Here is a 17371-nt window from a genome sequence, read left to right as displayed (position 1 = left end):
ACTGGAGTGGGTTGCCATTGGTAGCTCTAATTTTAGTTTTTTAAGAAATCTCCATACTGTTCTCCATAATGGCTGTACCAATTTACATTCCCACCAATAGTGTAGGAGGGTTCCCTTCTCTCCACACCCTCTCCAGCGTTCGTTGTCTGCAGATTTTTTGATGATAGCTGTTTTGACTGGTGTGAGATGATGTCTCATTACAGTTTTGATTTGTGTTCCCTATGGTCCATTTTTCAAAACCTTGAAGGAATGTCTTTCTGATTTGTTTAATGTTCTCTGTTCTGTCGAGTTATAAAACTGTGCTGAAAACCCTGCTCCTCTGGAGTAGTTCCTCAGAGTAATCTGGAAAGCTGGCTTCCAGGCCACAGCTCAGTGGCCTTCAGCTCAGTTCAAATAAAACTCTTTTCTAGGGAATTCCCTGGTTGTCCAGTGGTTAGAACTCCAGGCTTCCACTGCCAGGGGCAATTAAAATCCTGTAACTAAGGTCCCACAAGCTGTGCAGTGCAGCCAAAACAGAAAAGAACCAAGAAACAAACAAACCAAAAAAAAACCCTTTTCTATTCCTACTATAGATTGTTTATTGATTACTCTTGCTGACAGTTATCACAAACCTTTAATTTGTAAAAAATGCAATATCTGTGAAGCACAATAAAGCAAAATGCAATAAACAGATGTGTGCCTCTAGCTTGTAGCACAATTATTTTATAAACAGTATATTAGTTAGCTTAGTAGAAATTATGCTGTGATAAATGTGGTAGGCAGAATAATGACCTCCCAAATATGTACCCATCCCAATTCTTGGAACCCATGAACATATTATCTGACACGGCAAAAGGGACTTCACAGATGTGATCAAGGATCTTGAGATGGGGAGATTATCCTGGATTATTCACATGGACCCGATGTAATCACAAGGGTCCTTAATAGTGGAAGAGAAAAAAAAAAGTGGAAGAAGGATCAGAGTTAGTAGAAGCTATGCTACTGTCTTTGAAGAGGAGGAAGGAAGCTGGAAGTCAGATGCCAAGGAATGAGGCTGGCCACCCGAAGGAATTAAACCTTGCCAACAACTTGATTTTAGCAGACTGAAACCCAGTTTGGACTTCTGGCCTCCAGAACTAGAAGATGATAGATTCACATTATTTTAAGTCACTGAGTTTGTGATAATTTGTTAGGGCAGTAAATAGAAATCCAACACAGTAATATCAATAATTATTTGATATCAATGATATCCAAAATCTCAGTGGCTTTCAAAACAGAAGTTTTTCTTTTCTATTTTTTAAAAGAGGAATTAGAGGAAATATTTAACAAGAGTCTCCTTTTTGCTCTTTCGTTTTTTTTAAATATGAAAGTATGATAACACATTTACAGGAGACTTGGAAAATACAGAACAAGGTCACATACAGTTCCACTATATATTACAAGTTTTTTTTAGTAGACAAATTAAGATTTTTAGTTGGAGTTACAGTAAGGAGTCTCCTTTTAAAAGAAATTGAATTAGAGTTGATTTACAATGTTTCACTGTACAGCAAAGTGATTTAGTTAGACATATGTCCTTTTTCCTTTTTTTCTAATATATATATTTTACTGAAGTACAGTTGGCTTACAATGTTTCAGGTGTACAGCAAGGTGATTCAGTTATACACATGCATGCATATTATTTTTCAGGTTATTTCCCATTACAGGTTATTATAAGATATCGGCTATAGTTCCCTGTACATTAAACCTTTGTTGCTTATTGCATATCTGTTTTTTTAATTAGAAATCTAGCATTCTGTTCATACTAAGTCAAACAAGTGGAATCAAAATGTCAAAATTTTTAAATTTAATATGTATGTATAATATATATTTTAGAAAACATGAGTTTTTGCCTAATTAAAATTTTTAATTAAAAATTAATTTCTATATTTCTAATTAAGAAAATAGATTTATAATGTATCAAAAGCTTTTCCACCACACTTGATAAAGGCTTGAGAAAGAACGTAAAAAGAAAAAGAGATGGAGAAATTGGAAAACATAAACTAAATGAAATGGGAGCAGTGAATATAAAATAGAAAAGGTGCAACAAAGCAGATAAAAGTAAAAGATCCTCACATAGTCCAGTTGTTTTTAAACATGGCTGCTCATTAGAAACACATTTGGAACTTTGGAGAAAAAAAGAAATACCTGAGAATTTGTATTTTTCAAAAAATTCCAAGATAATTTTTATAGCATCTGGATTTTTAAAAGTGATTACAGGTTTTTCTATTAAATGGTAGTTTTGGTGATGTAGAATTCTATTATTTTTCTATTGACCAATCATGATACAATTGTATTAAGTGAGTAACATTTACATAATCATAATAGTAAAAGATGTTTATAAGTTTTCACAATCAGTAGCCAGACAAAAAAATAAAAGATAATTACAGTTGCAAGCCATATTGAGAACATGATTAACCTAACAATATAAAATATTACATACAATCTGGAGGGTCAAGCAGAGTGCTGTGGTAAATGGAAGTGCATACATGCACGTTTTCATCCACCCAGCCAGTCTGTCTTTTGGTTGGTGTATTAAATCCGTTTACATTTAAAGTAATTATTGATATGTATGATCCTATTACCATTTTCTTAACTGTTTTGGGTTCATTTTCTGTAGGTCTTTTTCTTCTCTTGTGTTTCCTGCCTAGAGAATTTCCTTTAGCATTTTTCAAAAAGTTTATTTCTTATTCATATTACACATCCTTTACTGTTTAGCTTGAATGTGTGTGTTTTGGGTTTTTTGGGGCACGACACACGGCATGTGGGGTCTTAGTTCCCTGACCAGGGATTGAACCTGAGACCCCTGCAGTGGAAGCACCAAGTCTTAACCACTGGACCACCAGGGAAGTCCCCATGTTGTCTTCATTCTAGACCGCAGGTAGAGAGGCTACCACTACCTGGAGGTACACTTGACCCAGGGCAGATGGAAAAGAGGAAGGGCAGAACCACCTTGGAGCTCTTAAAGCTTCTACTGAGATGTGGCATAAACCATTTCTGCTCAAATTCCACTGACTGAAGCAAACCATATGGGTAAGCATACATGGGGTAGGGAGCAGCATCCCCCTAGAAGGAAGGACACATCGTCCTTTTGGGAGGGGCAGCATGTATGAGGGTCGTGGGGCAACAGGGGGTGGGGTGGGGAAGGACAGAGTTGACAGGAGAACTGAAAGAAGCTGCTGTAGCTGGAGGATGGTGATGGAGGGTAGGGTTGGGGTGCTCTTGGGGAGATTTGCAAGGGCCTTATATGCCATTCATTCATCCAAACGCAAGCAACATGCATACACAGCAGGCTCTGAGTTGGCACAGAGGGTCCGGGAGCTGATAAGGCTGACAAGGCTCTTCTTATTCTGAAGGAAGTGACCTGGTGGGGAAAACGTATGAGAAATAAGTAAATAAGGAAGCAAGGTGATTACAGACAGTGATCAAATAAGTGCTATAGTTTAAAAATGTGTGTTTTATTTGTTTTTTTTTAATTTTTATTGGAGTATATAGTTGCTTTGACTTCCTTGGTGGCTCGGTGGTAAAGAATCTGCCTGCCAATGCAGGAGACTCGGGTTTGATCCCTGGGTAGGGAAGATTCTCTGGAGAAGGAAATGGCAATCCACTCCAGTATTTTTGCCTGGAAAATCTGATGGGCAGAGGAGCCGAGCAGGCTACAGTCCATGGGGTCGCAAAAGAGCCGGAGCCGGACATCACTTAGCAACTAAACAGCAACATAGTTGCTTTACAGTGCCATGTTAGTTTCTATTGCTGTTGTTGTTCAGTCACTAAGTCATGTCCGACTCTTTGTGACCCCATGGACTGCAGCACACCAGGCTTCCCTGTCCTTCACTATCTCCTAGAGTTTGCTCAGATTCATGTCCACCGAGTCAATGATGCTAACTAACCATCTCATCCTCTACTCTACAGCAAAGTGAATCAGCTATACATATACATATGCGCACGTGCGCAGTCGTGTCTGACTCTTTGTGTCTCCACGGACTGTAGCCCACTAGGTTCCTCTGTTCATGGAATTTTCCAGGCAAGAATACTGGAGTGAGTCGCTATTTCCTCCTCCAAGGGATCTTTGCGACCCAGGGATCGAACCTGTGTCTCCTACATCTCCTGCATTGGCAGGCAGATTCTTTACCACTGAGCCACCTGGGAAGCCCATGTATACATATATACCCTCTTTTTTGGGTTTCTTTCCCATTTAGGTCATCACAGAGCACTGAGTAGAGCTCCCTGAGCTACGAAGTAGGTTCTCATTAGTTACTTATTTTATACATAGTGTCAATAGTGTTTATGTGTCATTCCAATCTTTCAATTCACTCCATCCCCCGCTTCTCCTCTTGATGTCCATAGGTTTGTTCTCTACATCTGTGTCTCTATTTCTGTTTTGCAAATAAGACTATCTATAGCACTTTTCTAGATTCCACATATATTAGTTTATATACAAGTTTGTATTTTACTAAAAGGACTATTTTTAAAAGATCATTCCAGCTCTAGAAAGAGCTGGGAGTCACAGGAGGTCAGAAGACCATTTGGGGAGGGTTGAGATAGTCCAGGCAGGAGAGATACCTGCTTTGGCCAGGGAGGAGGTGGTAGTGGGGAGAGGTGGGCATGGGTTAGGGAGAGATTTATGAGCTAGCATCCATAAGATTCGGTGATAAATTGGATGTTGGGGGCAAGAAAGAGGGTAGTAATACTCCAAATACTCATCTAAGAAAACAGTACCCAGGGAATGTTAGTCGATCAGGCGTGTCCCATTCTCTGCAACCCCATGGACTGTAGCCCGCCAGGCTCCTCTGTTCATGGGATTCTCCAGGCAAGAATACTGGAGTGGGTAACCATTCCCTTCTCCAGGGGATCTTCCTGACCCAGGGACTGAACCTGGGTCTCCTGCATTGCAGGCAGATTTCTTACCATCTGAACCACCAGGGAAGCCCAGTGAGGGGAAGGAAAAAGCAGTCTGACAGAATCTCCCCCAAAAGCAGAACTCCTGTGTGCTTCCATTTACATCAAGTTTTAAAACAGGTCAAACTAACTGTGATGAGAGAGTCCAGGAGAGGAAGTAACCTTGAGGGCCGGGGGCGGACTAGAGCCTGGGAGGGGCCGTGAGGGGGCACTGTGCTGTGGTCCTGCCTCTTTTGGCTCCTGGCTCCATGGGAGTGTTTTGAAAGTTCATCAACCCAGTTATTTCTTTTTCTTTCTTTTTGGTTTTTGGCCACCTCATGTGGCTTGTGGGATCTTAGTTCCCTGACCAGGCATCAAACCCGGGCTCTTGGCAGTAAAAGTGCAGAGTCTTTAAATTTTATTAGTATTATTGTTTTGGCTGTGCTGGGTCTTTGTTGCTGTGTGTGAGCTTTCTCTAGTTGCAGTGTGCTGGCTTCTCCTCATTGTGTTGACTTCTCTTGTTGTGGAGCAATGGCTCTAGGGCATCTGGGCTTCAGTAGTTGCAGCTCCTGGGCTCAGTAGTTGCAACTTGAAGGTTTTAGAGCACAGGCTCAGTAGCTGAAGTGCATGGACTCACTTACCCCACGGCATGTGGAATCTTCCTGGACCAGGGATTGACCCCTACATTGGCAGGCAGACTTTCAACCACTGGACCACCAAGGAAGGCCAAAGCACAGAGTCTTAACCACTGGACCACCAGGGAAGTCCCAAGCCAGTTAGTTATTTCTGATCTGCGCTCCTTACTGTCTGGCTGCTATGCTGGACTATAACAATGTAATGATTCTCAGTTTTGTGTTGGTATTTTTGAGCAACTATTGGTAAGTAGATGGGGAAACTGAGGAAAGAACAGGTTCATGGGAGCAGATAATTAGATGCCTGGAGAAAATAAGTGATGTCCAAGGGGCACCTGGAGGCACAGGTGTGGACTTGGAGGCGAATCAGGGCTTGGAGAATTTGGAACTTGTGGAGAGATTTAATGCCAGTGGAATTAAATGAGGCAATTCAGAGAGGAAATCAGAGACTATGTGCAAAGGGGCGCCAGAGCCAGGCCTGGAAGGGGGCCACCCTCTGCCTCCTGGATCCATAACCCATGGCAGCTCTCTGGCCACGCCCACTCAGGGCTCACCCCCCGACCCCCACCCCCGGTCTCCTCCATTTCCTATCCCCTGCCCAGCTGCAGGCCTCTCTGCCATACCATGGCCTCCTATACATCTGGCTGGGGCAGCTCGGAAGCCCCAAGCTTCTGGCTCCTTCTACGGCGGCCAGCCCTGGGCTGTCTCTCTCTTCTCTTTGGTCTACTCCCTGGGGCTTCTTGAGGGCTTAGGGGATGGGAGAATCCTGACTTTGAAATCCTTCCCACAATTCATACCAACAATAAATTTGATAATTGCACATCGTCAAGATGAAAGAGTTGCTGTCTTAAGAAAATGAAAGGATGAGCTGTTGTTTGGGAGAAAATATTTGCAAATTGTCTATGGGACAAAGGCTTATATTTAGAATAGGTAGATGGTCCCTGACTTAGAATGGTTCAACTTAAGATTTTTTTTTGACTCTATGATAGTGTGAAATCGATCCACGTTCAGTGGGAACCGTACTTCTGATTTTGAACTTTGATCCTTTCCTGGGCTAGTGATAAGCAGTACAAGAGGTGGCTCAGTGGTAAAGAACCTGCCTGCCAATGCAAGGGACTCGGGGTTGATCCCTGGATCAGAAATATCTCCTACAGAAGGAAATGACAACCCACTCCAGAATTCTTCCCTGGGAAATACCATGGACAGAGGAGCCCGCCAGGCTATGGTCCACGGGGTCACAAAGAGCCCAATGCAACTGAGGGACTGAGCACACACTCTCCTGACGGTGGGCAGTGGCAATCACAGCTCCCAGCCAGCCATATGATCCCAAGGGTAAACAACCAACACATTTCCAACCATTCTGTGCCATTCTACTTTTCACTTTCAATACAGTATTTAATAGATACATTTTATATTCAACACTTTATTATAAAGTAGGCTTTGTGTTAGATGATTTTGCCCAACTATAGGCTAACGTAAGTATTCTAAGGTATGGTGTTCAGTATGTAAAGTATATTTAAAGGTATCTTCCAACTTAAGATCTTTTCAACTTACAGTGGGTTTATTGGGACATAACCCCTTCAGCAGTCAAGGAAGATCTGTGTAATGAACTCTCTAGGGACTTCCCTGGTGCTCCAGTGGTTAAGACTCTACACTTCTACTCCAGAGGCATGGGTTTCATCCCTGGTCAGGGAACTAAGATCCTGCATGTGGTGTGGCCAAAAAGTAAAAAAAAAATAACCTCTCTAAGCTCAACAGGAAGAAAACAAACAATCCAATTAACAGACATGAACAGACCTTTAACCAAAACAGGTGCACAGATGGAAAATGTCCAAGTGTCCCAGGGCTGCCATATAACCACAAACCGGGGGGCTTAAAGCAACAGAAACCTGTCATTATCCCTCACAGTTCTGGAGGCCTGAAGTCCAAAATCAAGGTGTCAGTGGGGGCCATGCTTTCTGTCTTAGCTTCTGGTGGAGCCCGCAATCCTTGGTTCCCTGGCTTGTCGTTTCATCTCTCCAGTCTCTGCCACCATCTTCACATGGCTGTTTTTCCTGTGTCTGTGTCTTCACCTGGTGTTCTCTCCGTCTCTCTTCTGCTTGCAAGCCCAGCAGTCACACTGGATTAGGACCCACCCCAGCGGAGTCGAGTATGGCCTCTTAGCTATATCTGCAAAGACTCTGTTTGTAAATAACATGACATTCTCAGGTAGATGGGGGGCAGGGAGTGAGGAGCTCCAACATATCTTTTAAACAATTTGGCAGTCTCTTGTAAAGTATGTATATATTTATTTTGCCTGTGCCAGGTTTTTGTTGTGGCAAGTGGGATCTTTAGTTATGGCCTGTGAGCTCTTCGGTGTGGCATGTGGGATTTAGTTCCCTGACTAGGGGTCCAACCTGAGCCCCCTGCATTGGGAACGTGGACTCTTAGCCACTGAAACATCAGGGGAGTCCCTCTTGTAAAGTATTTAAACATCAGTTCAGTCTCTCAGTCGTGTCCGACTCTTTGCGACCCCATGAATTGCAGCACACCAGGCCTCTCTGTCCATCACCAACACCCAGAGTCTACCCAAACCCATGTCCATCGAGTCAGTGATGCCATCCAACCATCTCATCCTCTGTCGTCCCCTTCTCCTCCTGCCCCCAATCCTACCCAGCATTAGGGTCTTTTCCAATGAGTCAACCCTTCGCATGAGGTGGCCAAAGTATTGGAGTTTCAGCTTCAACATCAGTCCTTCCAATGAACACCCAGGATTGATCTCTTTTAGGATGGATTGATTGGATCTTCTTGCAGTCCAATGGACTCTCAAGAGTCTTCTCCAACACCACAGTTCAAGAGCATCAATTCTGCGGTGCTCAGCTTTCTTCACCGTCCAACTCTCGCATCCATACATGACCACTGGAAAAACCATAGCCTTGACTAGACGGACTTTTGTTGGCAAAGTAATGTCTCTGCTTTTAAACATGCTATCTAGGTTGGCCATAACCTTCCTTCCAAGGAGTAAGCGTCTTTTAATTTCATGGCTGCAATCACCATCAGCAGTGATTTTGGAGCCCAAAAAAATAAAGTCTGACACTGTTTCCCCATCTATTTCCCATGAAGTGATGGGACCAGATGCCATAATCTTAGTTTTCTGAACCAACTGAGCTTTAAGCCAACTTTTTCACTCTCCTCCTTCACCTTCATCAAGAGGCTCTTTAGTTCTTCTTCACTTTCTGCCATAAGGGTGGTATCATCCGCATATCTGAGGTTATTGATATTTCTCCCAGCAATCTTGATTCCAGCTTGTGTTTCTTCCAGCCCAGCATTTCTCATGATGTACTCTGCATATAAGTTAAATAAGCAGGGTGACAATATACAGCCTTGACGGACTCCTTTTCCTATTTGGAACCAGTCTGTTGTTCCATGTCCAGTTCTAACTGTTGCTTCCTGACCTGCATACGGGTTTCTCAAGAGACAGGTCAGATGGTCTGGTATTCCCATCTCTTTCAGAATTTTCCACAGTTTATTGTGATCCACATAGTCAAAGGCTTTGGCATAGTCAATGAAGCAGAAATAGATGTTTTTCTGGAACTCTCTTGCTTTTTCGATGATCCAGCGGATATTGGCAATTTGATCTCTGGATCCTCTGCCTTTTCTAAAACCAGCTTGAACATCTGGAAGTTCACGGGTCACGTATTTAAACATACATTTACCATATGTCCTCTTCCAGGTATTTACTCTAGAGAAATAAAATCATGTCCGGGTAAAAATTTTACATAAATGTTCATAGCAGCTTGATTTGTAACAGCCTATGCTGGAAACAACTTACAAGTAATACCATGGAATATTACTTGGTAATAAAAAGGAATGAGCTATTGATACATGCAACAACCTGGGTGGATCGCAATGGTATTATGTTGAGTGAAAAAGCCAGTTTTAAAAGGTCATATATTGTATTTATTCCATTTATATACGATTATAGGGACTTCCCTGGAGGTCCAGTGATTAAGATTCTGCATTTCCACTGCAGGAGGCGTGGATTTGAACCCTAGTCAGGGAACTAAAATGAATGTGGTGTGGCAAAAAAAAAAAAGTGTGTGTGTGTGTGTGTGTGTGTGTGTGTATAAAACAAAATGGAGCTTCCCTGGGGGTTCAGTGGTGGAAAATCTGACTGCCAATGCAGGAGACACAGTTTTAATCCTTGATCTGGGAAGACCCCATGTGCCTCGGAACAGCTAAGCCAATGCACCACAACTACTGAGCCCTCGCTCTGGAGCCTGAGAGCCCTGGAGCCCCATGCACTGCAACAAGAATGAGAAGAATGAGAATGCAACTGCAGTGAGAAGCCTGCCCTTGAAACCCGAGAAAAGCCCACACAGCAACGAAGGCCCAGTGCAGCCAAAAATAAAATTAATTAATTAATTAAAATTACATAAAACAAAATTACAGAGGAGAAGAGATTAATGGTTGCTAGGGGCAAGGGTGGGGAAGAGGCTGTGACCCTCAAGAGATGACCCTAGGAGAGCTCCTTTGGGGTGATGGAACAGTTCTGTATTCTGATTGAGGTGCTAGTTACACCAATTTAAGCATGTGATAAAATTTATAGAACTAGGTACCAAATTTTTCTTTTGGAACTTTTTATCTTACATTGGGGTATAGCTGATTAGCAATGCTGTGATGGTTTCAGGTGAACAGAGAAGGGACTCAGCCATACATATACATGTATCCGGGGCTTCCCTGGTGGCTCAGTGGTAAAGAATCCTTCTGCAGGAGACATGGGGTCGATCCCTGGGTCAGGAAGATCCCCTGGAGGAAGGCATGGCAACCCACTCCAGTATTCTTGTCTGGAGAATCCTATGGATGGAGCCTGGCGGGGCCCATGGGGTTGCAAAAAGACACAACTGAAGTGATTTAGCAGGCATGCATGCATACCTGTATCTATTCTCCCCCAAATCTCCTCGTATCCAGGCTGCTACATAACATTGAGCAGAGTTCCATGTGCCATACAATAGTACAATCCTTGTTGGTTATCCATTTTAAATATAGCAGTGTGTACATGGTCATCCCAAACTCCCTAACTATCCTGTCCCCCTGGCAACCATAAGTTCATTTTCTAAGTCTGTAGACACCAAATTTTTAAAAAGTATTCATTTATTTGGCTGCACCAGACAGATCTTAGATGTGGCATGTGGGATCTTCGATTTTCATTATGGCTTGCAAGATTTTTAGTTGCAGCCTGTGGGATCCAGTTCCCAGACCAGGAATCGAACCTGGGTCCCCTGCATTGGGAGTGCAGAGTCTTAGCCACTGGACCATAAGGGAAGTCCCGGGGGGTGGGGGTGGGGGGGCACTGAGCTTTGATCACCCAAAATCAGCACAATGAAAACAAACAATGAATAACGGGAACTAGAATTCAAATTACCAGAATCATAAAGAAATGGGGTTTTAAAGAGATGGGGTGCCAGTTTTCAATTCTGTTTTGACCACCACATTGCAAAAGAATTATTTTTAAAAATAAAAAAAGGATTAATGGAAAAAAAAAAAAAACAGTATCCAAACCGTTGAATGACTCCCTGTTTGTTCCTGATAAACTTCAATCACATCTTCTTCCCTTCCTAGTCCTTTTTTAAAAATTTAATTAATTAATTAATTTTCTTTTTGGCTGTGCTGGGTCTTCATTGCTGCAAAGGTTTTCCTCTAGTTGCAGAGAGTGGGGGTTACTCTCTAGTTGCGGTGGGAGGGCTTCTCATTTCAGTGGCTTTTCTTGCTAGGAACAGAACATGGGCTCTAGAGTGAGCGGGCTTCAGCAGCTGCAGCACGCGGGCTCAGTAGCTGTGGCTTGAGGGCTCTAGAGTACACGCTCAATAGTCGCGGCGCCCGGGCTTAGTTGCTGTGCAACATGTGGGATCTGCCCAGGTCAGGGATCAAACCCGTGTCCCCTGCATTGGCAGGTGGATTCTTCACCACTGAGCCACCAGGGAAGCCCCTCCCAGTTCTTTTGGAGTGTGATTATCAGCAATTCTCTGACCTCCAAAGAGAAACCTGACTGAATTCCTGGGAACCCATTATGATTCTTTGAGTTTCTTGAGATGTGTCACCATTTTCACTTTGAAGTGAATCTCACTGCTTTCCTGTTCAATGACTTCGAGTTTAATATCCTCTTCCTTCTTATCCCCCAAGTCGTCAGTAGAAAGTTTTGAAATAGGGAGCTATTGTTTCGTGAGTACTTAAAAATGTGAACTTTATTAAAGGATGTTAAGGCAGTACATATTGTTCAAGTTAAGTTATGTGTATTTTATTACAGGAAAAAAAAGTAGGGAGAAGTCACCTGTCACATGTAGATGCTGACTGTCCTATAAAACTAAAGAGTAAAGAGTAACTGGGTCAGTGAAGATGGAAAGGCTTAAGGTCTGCTTGGTGGGGGGCGGGGTTTGGGGCGCAGTGTGGAGGGGTTGAGCTAGGTGGTCCTGGGCAAAGCCTTCCTCCTCCACTTTGGAGCCGCGCTGCCATGGCTCTCATATCCCTAAAGGACTTTGGAATGGGAATGTGGCCCCAGGGAATTCTCACTCCAAGACAGTCTCCTCTCTGGTTCCCAGGTTTGGGGATTCTTGTATCTGAAATAAACAGACACAACCAGCGACCCTTCCCCAGCAAGGCACAATCACTGAATATTTATAATTTACTCATCAAGCCATGCGCTGCGACCCAGGTCGGTAGCATTCTAGGTCCTGCACCTTGGCTCTGCATTTGTAAAGAGCGGAGAGGGGCTCCTGCTGCCTTTCTGGCCGTGGGGTCCCGCTGGCCTGCCCTCATCCGTCTTGTAGGTGATGAAACTTGAGAGAAGCCTTTATCCTGGAGAACTGCAGCAGGGAGGTGCGTGGTGGAGACTGAGTGGGTTAACTCCAAGTAGAGGTGAGTGGTGATGACGCGAAGCCACACCCGTTCCCAGGAAGGGGCCTGATTGGTGGAGGGCTTCTAGGGCGGGGCAGCTCTGGGGATATATAAACGCATTGGCCGGGCTTGGAGTTACGCTGTAGGTTAACTCCTGAGCTCAGGTAAGTCTTCTGGAAGGAGGAGGCTGGGCTTACCTGTGGGAACCTAGGTGGAGGCCCCTAGGTTGACCAGGCTGTGTTGATGGGGACCCTTCCCCGAGCCTCGTAGTTGGGAGTCTCTCTCTTTGTAGCTCCAAGTGTTTGCAGTGGCTCCACCTCAAAACTCGCCCTAAACCCCAGTATTTTTGTCTAATAACGTTTCTGTCTCTGGGCTTCAGCTTTCCCTCTGTGAAGTAATGGGCTGCTGGTTCTTTCAGGGCTGCTTGATGAAGGGTGAGGGGGTGGTTGTGAATTGGGTGGCAAGAGGCGCCGCGAGTCTCTGGCTTCGGGGTCAGACAGGCTCCACTGGTGAAGTGGCGGTGAGACCTCTATGCTTCAGTTTCCATGTTTGCAAAATGGGTCTACTTACCAGGACGAAATAAGTTAAAGAGTTTAACACAGCTCCAGGTACTTAGGAAACCCTCAGAGGCGCTCCTCGTTGCTGTTGTTACCCTCTGGCCTGGCCTGGGGCGCCAGGAGGAGGGCTGAGGGTGGTGTAGCCCTCAGGAATTCTGCTGCTTTTCTTGTCTCCTCACCATCACCCCAACCCCTGTTTCTCCCTGCCCATCCCTCCACTTTCTGGAGGTCGTCTGTCAGGCCAGCCACACTGATCCCCTTGACCTGTGCGGGGCTAATGGGGTAGATGCTAAGTCCTGGGGCTGCTTTCTTTACAGATCACCCTCTCCCACCCCACCCCACCCACCCCCAACCCTCCAAGAGATGAGCGATGCCCAAGATCTGGCCACAGCTCCTGGAGCTGGCACCCAAGTGAAGCTGAGGGGCTGGAGCCCTCAAGATGAGGGCGATGAGTCTTCCCATCTCTGCCAACACCAGGAGCTCCAGGCTTTCCTCCACCTTCTGGGTGAGTCCACTTGGGGGCTGGCACAGGGGGACTGTGAGGACCAAGCGTGAACTGATGTGAGAGGTGGGATCTCAGCCTGCCCATGTCTCCATCCTGTCCCTTCTCAGGTGACTCTGGTTTGGCAGGTGGAGGGGGGGTTCATGTCAGAAATGTCAGAAAGTGCGTTCATTGGGGGCTCGGGCTTTGGAACTTAGAATGCTGCTCTCATCTCGTGGGGTGAGGGTGGTAACCCCAGTCTGCCATTTCTCCTCTCCCTTCCCCAGAGAACAGTTTCCTCCAGGATTTCCTCTCCAAAGATCCCTGTTTCCAGATTTCAGACAAGGTGAGAGTTGGGGGAGAGTCCGGGCTCACTTGGGGAAGGTTGAATTAGTGGGACCTGAGTGCTGCTAATACATTGGGTTCCCTGGTCTGGTGGAGGGAGCACCTCTGTTTTAAGCCCTTGTCTTTCCAGGTCCCCCCCACACCATTTTACCCTGGATTTTCTAGGCCTGCTCCCTGCCCAGAACCTGCTTGATGGGCCTAGCGCAGCCCCCTCCCCTGTCCACAGTGCCTTGCTCTAACTCTCCCCATTTCTGTGTCTGCAGTATCTCCTGGCCATGGTGCTGGTCTACTTCCGACGTGCCAACCTGCAGCTCAGCGAGTACACCCACAGCAATCTGTTCCTGGCACTGTGAGTGACCCGCCCGGGTGCCTGGTGGGGATGCCCACTTGGAGTCACAGGGTGGGGGCAGGGCATATGCTTACAGCCTCTGTTCCCCCTGTCCCCCACCTCTGTGGCCAGGTACCTTGCGAATGACATGGAGGAAGACCTGGAGGACCCCAAAAGCGTGATTTTTCTCTGGGCCTTGGGCCAAGATTGGCATCATAAAGTGTCAGGCTTCCTGCATCAGAGGGACAAGCTGTGGGCACGGATGGGCTTCAGGGCTGTTGTGAGACGCCAGAGCTGCGAGGAGGTGAGACCCACCCCCATGAGCATCCCAGGCTGGGGGAAACAGGCTGGACCTCCCACCTCCCACTTACCATCCACTTTTCTCATGCAGGTCATGGCCAAGGAGCCGACCCACTGGGCCTGGACTCGGGAGCGGCACCCCCACCATGGCAGGGCTCAAAGGAGCTACCCAAAGGCCCAGATCCCACTCCCCCGGGGTCCCGGCCTCTCACCACCCCACTGTCCTCTCTGTGCCTTGCCCCCTCACCGCAGCCTCTGCTGCCGCCGCCCCTGCCCCTTGCCCGTCTTATCCAAGTGCCTTTCCCACAATGCTGAGTGGCACCGCCCTTCATCCCAAGCTTGGCCCTGGAGTGGGGGCTTCCTCATTGTCCTGCCCACCCAGCTGCCACTGGAGCCAGGCACCTACATCCTCCACAGTGAGTAGGGAACAGAAGCTGGGGGGGAGCCAGGAGGAGCTGGGAGGCAGGTGTGGAGCCCAACAGAATGGGAAGGAGGGGTATGGTGCCTGGGGTCCAGCAGGCTTGGGCATGTGTCCAGCTCTGCATCCCCTTGCTGTGTGAGCTTGGCAGGCTTCCTCTGAGCAGCTCTCTGTCCTTCTTCCCCCAGTCTTCTCTAAGGTGCTGCTGTACCCTCGGCGCTGACACTCACAGGGTGAAGAACAACAGCCTGTCTGCTTGCCTGCTGGCCCAATGCTCTACTGACTGTGGCCCCTCCAGCCTCCTGTCTTCTTGGCCTCAGGCTGGCAGGGCTGCCCATGCCTCCTGCCCCTTCCTCCCAACCTGCAACTTGTACCCTCTCTGACATGACTCGTCTAATAAATTCATGCCCACAGGACACCGGCTGTGCTTAGGCCCTGATCTGGGTCCTTCACCCAGGGTGGGGGTAGGGAGGGAGTTTTGGGGAGGGGGGGGTCTGCCAGATTTAGGTACCAGTGGTTGAGACCCCTGAGCACAGGCCCTGTAATAGCTCTCCCTTCCCACTGGTGACCAGTCATCCCACTGTTTCTCCTCTTTAACATCTTAGTGGAGGCTGAGATCCACATAGAGCCCACGGAACTGAATGAGATGAGCTATATGCAGTCCTTAGAAGAGGGCCTGGGACCTACTGGGCCAAAAAGAGCTCCAAAGGAAAACGGCCCTATAGTCAATCTAGAAATGCCTGCAGGGTGAGGTCTTTTTCAGAATGAGCCTTGTGCAGTTGCCTCTTGTGACTCCATAGACTGTAGCCCACCAGGCTCCTCTGTTTCTCAGTCAAGAATACTGGAGTGGGTGGCTATTTCCTTCTCCAGGGGATCTTCCCAACCCAGGGATTGAACTCGGGTCTCCTGCATTGCAGGTGGATTGTTTACTGACTGAGCCACCAGAGAAGCCCATATAATGTGATGAGCTATGTCAAGTTTGCCCATGCTTGGGTGGTGGTGGTGAGGAGCAGGATTTTTGGAAAGACCATCTAGAGTAGTGATTAAGACTTGGTCTTTGGTGCCAGACAGCTTAAGTTCAAAATCCAGGTTTCTGTATGACTTTAGCACAACAGATTTCTTTAATCTCCTCTACTGCCCCATCTGTAAGATGAGTATTACACTAAAAAGGATACTGTTTGAGATTTGGATGAGATAATACTAGATGGGTTTAGAACTAGATCTCAAGAAAGGAGCTCAGATGTGGGTGTTATCAGTAGAGGGAATTGCTGCCCAGAGAAAGGTTAAAGGGGAGTGTATCTGGAACAGAAAGAAGACAGAGATGTCTAAGGGGTCAGGTGGCAGAGGAATCTAAACATAATTCTCCTCCCTCCTCTCTGGCTCCCAAGAAGCATGGGGGTGAAGCCTGGAGGCTGCAGACATTAGAAGCCAAGACAAGGACTGAAAAGTATTTTTAAGAGTTTTTCAAATAGGTAATATATTCACATGTATGTTTTGAATTTTGAACCAAGAGTCACCTCCTGCCCCTGACTACCAGCCACCTGGTTCCCCTTCCTGGAAACAATGGAAGTGATCATTTATGTCCATCCAGAGAAAGAATCTAAATGTATGTAACCAAATATGGTATAATAAAAATATACAGATTTGGTCTTTGTCCTTGGTTCCTGGTACAGTGTGCCTAATACCCTTGGAATTTCCAGAGTTAGAGGAATGTCTTTTGTTATTCATAATGAGCTCCTATGGATCACACCAGAGTTTATGCTAATGAAGTTATTCAGGATGGTGGCTGTTGCCAAAAAAAACTGATCTAGAGGGTGGGAACTTTCCACTTCCCCAGCTCCTCCAGGAAGGGCGAGGCACTGGAGATTTGGAGCTCTGAGGGAGGGTGGCTCCTTCCCTCTCCATATCTCTCCTATTTGGCTGTTCCTCAATTGTACCCTTTATAATAAACCAGTAACAGTAAATAAAGCATTTCCTGAGTTCTGAGTCTTCTACTGAATTATCGGTCCTGAGGAGGGGGGTTATGGGCATCCTCAAATTTGTAATCAGCCAGACAGGAGTATGGGTCACCTGGGGATTCCATTTGTGGCTGGCCTCTTGTGGAACTGAGATTCATGAGGTCTGTGCTAATTCTGGGAATTACTATCAGAATTGAATGGTGTTAGAGAGTTGGTTATAGACAAATCACATGGTTTCCTATCTGCACATTCCTTTTGACAGCTGTATAGTACTCCTCTGTATGGGTGTACTCTTTTTTTCTTATTGACTGGCACATGTTTCCACACTTCTGCTTTTCCAAACAGTGCCATAGAGCAGTGGCCCCCCCGACCTTTTTGGCACCAGGGATCAGTTTTGTGTAAGACAACCACTCACCTTCTGCTGTATGGCCCAGCTCCATTAGACTGGTACTGTGCTGGGGATCCCTGCTATAGAGAGTCACTAAGACTCTGTAAAAGTTTGAAAGTTGTGCAAATCAGTCCTGAATATTCATTGGAAGGACTGATGCTGAAGTTGAAGCTCCAATACTTTGGCCACCTGATGTGA

The 17371-nt window shown here is 46.1% G+C and overlaps 1 protein-coding gene, 1 non-coding gene and 1 pseudogene across 7 annotated transcripts in view; 1 reads left to right on the top strand and 2 right to left on the bottom strand.

The window, feature by feature from the left end:
- LOC145523856 (small ubiquitin-related modifier 1-like) overlaps positions 1–12320 on the bottom strand; it is a 38136-nt pseudogene extending 25816 nt beyond the window's left edge.
- SPDYC (speedy/RINGO cell cycle regulator family member C) overlaps positions 1–15245 on the top strand; it is a 53331-nt gene extending 38086 nt beyond the window's left edge. For 3 of the 6 annotated variants that reach the window (XM_081532463.1, XM_081532466.1, XM_081532469.1), the window contains 6 exons: positions 13273–13460; positions 13724–13782; positions 14045–14130; positions 14242–14413; positions 14501–14825; positions 15016–15245. In XM_081532463.1, coding sequence (XP_081388589.1) covers positions 13273–13460; positions 13724–13782; positions 14045–14130; positions 14242–14413; positions 14501–14825; positions 15016–15050 — 865 coding nt within the window. In that variant the 3' untranslated portion in view covers positions 15051–15245. Of the gene's footprint in view, positions 1–11811; positions 11916–12103; positions 12420–12541; positions 12563–13272; positions 13461–13723; positions 13783–14044; positions 14131–14241; positions 14414–14500; positions 14826–15015 lie in introns of those variants that run through there. The other 3 variants (XM_081532465.1, XM_081532464.1, XM_081532468.1) reach the window with 3 other exon arrangements.
- Positions 10757–10829, bottom strand: TRNAG-CCC (transfer RNA glycine (anticodon CCC)). The gene has a single exon. It is a non-coding gene; the product is annotated as a tRNA-Gly (tRNA).
- Positions 15246–17371: the final 2126 nt, after the last annotated feature.

The sequence above is a fragment of the Giraffa tippelskirchi genome, chromosome 10 (assembly GCF_054371585.1).
Source record: "Giraffa tippelskirchi isolate mGirTip1 chromosome 10, T2T-mGirTip1v1.2.pri, whole genome shotgun sequence".
Taxonomy (NCBI): domain Eukaryota; kingdom Metazoa; phylum Chordata; class Mammalia; order Artiodactyla; family Giraffidae; genus Giraffa; species Giraffa tippelskirchi.
The sequence above is the reverse complement of the archived record's forward strand: the minus strand, read 5'-3'. Positions and strand labels throughout refer to the sequence as shown.